At 35.8% G+C, this 3980-nt stretch overlaps 1 protein-coding gene across 1 annotated transcript; it reads left to right on the forward strand.

The window, feature by feature from the left end:
• Positions 1–543: 543 nt before the first annotated feature.
• LOC107301320 (fermitin family homolog 2-like) lies at positions 544–3709 on the forward strand (the record flags this gene model as incomplete). Its single annotated transcript, XM_015830561.1, has 4 exons — positions 544–576; positions 1810–2035; positions 2128–2230; positions 3602–3709. Coding segments are annotated over 4 exons (470 nt in total), but the record flags the coding sequence as incomplete, so codon positions are not given.
• Between the last annotated feature and the right edge of the window lie 271 nt (positions 3710–3980).

The raw sequence follows: 3980 nt of genomic DNA on the forward strand, positions 1-3980 counted from the left end.
TCTGTTCAAGCTGATGTAGAGACAGCAAATAGCAATTCATGTTAGCTTAATTCCTGCTGTATTGAAATGTACAGTTATTCTGAACTATTTTAAGAAGTGTTAGTTTTGAAACCACACACTATGCTAAAACCAAGCAGCCTGTTTCTGTGTATTTCAGGAATACAGAAAAGGAAAATTACTACTTTCAGGACTTTTTCAAATACCTTTCCTGAAGTAGTAAAATGTTCATGCTCCAACTGTAGTATTTCCATTTCATGTTATGTACTGGTTTTTTGTCTGTTCATGTGCTTAGTTTTTATCATGTCCAAATCTCATACAAAAACATAGAAATTAATTTTTTTCTCTCTATTAAACTTATTTTTTGTCGCCTGAAAATTTAAAAAAATGTAAAATATCTCAACTTGAAGTCATGGTTTTCTTGATTGCATCCTTGAATATCTTACTACTCTACTTTGCCTATTTTTCATCCTTATTGTTCTTATTCTATTCCTTTCACTGCCTTCACCTTACTGTCTTCTATTTTCCTTTCTTTCCTTCTTATAGGCTCTGATGTTCTTTACATTGGCCCAGTAAAAGGTGAGCCTTGTGTGGATAGGACTTTTCTCTCCTGTCTTTTCTGCTTCCTGTTCCTCTAAACCAGGAGTAGGCAACCTTGGCTCTTTTATGACTCATGCTGGCTCAGGAATTCTGGGAGTTGAAGTCCACGAGTCATAAAAGAGCCAAGGTTGCTTACCCCTGCTCTGAACTATATGAATCTGAAAACCAAGGAACTTCTTGGTTATATTTTGACCATATGGTGTCCCACAATTTCTCTAGGTAGTCGTTATAAAATATGTGATTTAGGTTCTGGATTTTTTTTCTAATTGAGAAAACAGTTAATATATATCGAGTGCTATTGAAATAACACAATATTTTAACATTCTATCAGAAACAGTATTGGAAATACAAATTATTCATATTTTATACTTCATATATATAGTGTAGCTAGGAAGCAAAGTTACAGATTTGCCTATTTTGACTGGAAAAAATGCCGCTTAACTGAAAATAGAGCCTAGAGACTTCCATCATTGTATAGCAATAAATGAATGCAATATATAAATATAAAATGGAGAGCCAAGTACATAACAAAACAACCAAAAGGGGGTTCTCACTCAGTTGGCCACTAGTGCTGGAGGGAAGAGCCAAGTCTTAATGGCTTTCCTAAAGGCGAGAGAAGAGTTGGAGCCTGAGTACTGTATATTTGAGGCAGGGGTATCTTTCTAGAGCAGTCACTGAATTTACAATATTTATAATCTATCCTGAATTTTGAGGGCCCAGAGCCACTAATAAGAACCAAAGTACAGCCTTGTTTTAAAGCCATCTAAAAAGCATCTTCTAATTGTAGCTTTCTAAATTAAATTATATGTATGCTGTTTGGAGAACTTCTTTGTTGTCCTGAATATCCTACCATTCAGCTTCACTAAATGACCTAGGTTCTCTTGTTACAAAAAACAGAATGGGTGGGATTTTGTCTTATCACATACATAATTTTTTAATATCTTAATCTCACAGGTGACTATTCCATCTTTCTGTAACACTTTCCAAAACATCATGTGGTCACAGTTTAAATTCAACCTTCTGGACACCATATGGACCTTATACTCACATGTTCATGTATAACTGACATGCATTGTAGAAATCCCTTCTTATTTCTGCAGCATTCAGTAAAAAAAATGAGTTCTGGAGTTATTGGTATTGTAGGTTTCTTCTGAATTCAGTGGACTAAGTATGGAATACTAATTTGATTCTTCCTATCTTTCTCCAATTTAGGGAATGTATATTCAAGTCCAGGGCTTTATAGCAAAACCATGACACCAACTTACGATTCTCATGATGGGAGTCCTTTATCACCAACTTCAGCTTGGTTTGGAGACAGTGCTTTATCAGAAGGAAATCCAGGTATACTTGCCGTCAGCCAGCCAATCACCTCCCCAGAAATCTTAGCCAAAATGTATAAGCCACAATCACTTCTGGATAAAGCCAAGATCAACCAGGGGTAGGTTTAAAAATATTAGTTTTGGAGCTTGTTTGTGTGAAAACATTGCTTTGTAATGACTGAGCTAGTATTTTTTTTTCCTCTTTTGGAAGATGGCTTGATTCTTCAAGATCACTTATGGAACAAGATGTGAAAGAAAATGAAGCTTTACTACTGCGGTTCAAATATTACAGCTTTTTTGATTTGAATCCTAAGGTATACACTTATGTTAACTATCATATAGTCAGGATTTTCAGTGCATGTACATGGGTTAGTGACTTTGTGATCAGTATAGAATTTTTTTACCGAATTGCTAGGAAATTGTTGGATTATAACCCATAAAAAGCAAGATAAAGGCCAGTGAAGCAAATAATTTAATAATAACAGAATAACGTAGAGAAGTATTTAAGGGACAAAATCATAATCAGTATGCTAACACTAATTTCCAAATCGTATTTTAAAAGCTATGATTTTATTTGATATCAGAAGATCCATATTTTTAGTAATATTGTGGCCTCCAGGATTAGGATATTCCAAAGCCACAGCAAGGCCCTCTTCCACATCTCCATGTAATAAAGGTAGTCCTCAATTTATGACCATAGCTGAGACCAGAATTTCTATTAATAAATAAGGCATGTGTCATGGGTAAGGTACATCCTTGGGAATAATCCTCAAGTAATGGGATACCAAACTGGTAAAAGCTTTAAATGTTATTAGTAAAGCCTTGAATTGACCTATAGGCAGGCAACAAGAACAATTATTTCAGAACTAAATTTGTGTGGTTTTTTTTTCTTTTTAAGTCTATTCTGAATGTGTTTTGCTGATGTATTCTGTACTAATTGTACTCCTAAAATCTTCCAAAAGCAATTTTGTGCAGAATGTGTTGTGGTAATCTAAAGAAGATGACATCTGTTATGGATTATTGTGATTAGGTGTTTCTGTGCCTTGAAGGGTTACAAGCCTCAGACTGGGCATGCATTAATGCATTTCACTGAGGCCTTGAATGACAAACACACATTTAAGAGTGTGTGTGGCAAAGCTCCACACTGTGCTCCTTCAGGGAGAGTGCAACCAGTGATGGGATTCAGCCAGTTCGCACCACTTCAGCAGAACCGGTAGCTAATTTTTTGTTGCCCAGGCCCAGAATGGACCTCCAGAAGTGGCATCCACACAGAGGTTGTTCACATATTTGAATCCCACCACTGAGTGCAACCCTTATTTGGAGTGAGAGACTACCCCATCCTAAAAGTTGGGAGTACCATTTAAAAGGCAGCATTAAGGCAAAGGTTAATTTTGCATCAACTAGGAAAAAGAAGATTGGGAAAGAGATAATTTCAGCATACTGTATTTGGAATAGATAGCTTATTTAAATTATAGCAGAGGGAAGGAAATTTTCTGTTGGAGCACTGCATCTTCTGACCTTAAATGGCCTGTTGTGTTTCAGAGTGGCATAGCATTTGATCAGCAAGCAAAAAGGAAAATTTTGAAAAAGATTTATTGAATTTTGGGGGGAGATTTCTGGTTATAAAAACTGCACACTGTCCATAAGGTGGGTTATGAATCGATGATTTGGTTATGTCTCCATAGTATGATGCAATCAGAATAAATCAGCTATATGAACAATCAAAATGGGCTATTCTTTTGGAAGAAATCGAGTGCACAGAAGAGGAAATGATGATGTTTGCAGCACTGCAGGTGAGTGTGGGCCCTGAAGACCCAGAGCTCTTTAAGTCTTAGATTTTGCCTTTCAAAGAATCCTTAGCAAAGGCTGAAATCCTTGATGTACTAAGTTTCGTATATTGCATGTATTCTTTTTCTGAATTAGAACATTTTGTCCCAACAAATATTGCTCTGTTTTCTGTAAGGTTTGCTTGAACCTTTTTTGGGAATCTAAAATAGATTTGCCTCTTTTTAATGTCTCATGCAAAGGAATTTGGGTTCTTTTTTCACAAACATGTTTGTATCT

The sequence above is a fragment of the Protobothrops mucrosquamatus genome, unplaced genomic scaffold, assembly GCF_001527695.2.
Source record: "Protobothrops mucrosquamatus isolate PMUCROS unplaced genomic scaffold, P.Mucros_1.0 scaffold11490, whole genome shotgun sequence".
Taxonomy (NCBI): Eukaryota; Metazoa; Chordata; class Lepidosauria; order Squamata; family Viperidae; genus Protobothrops; species Protobothrops mucrosquamatus.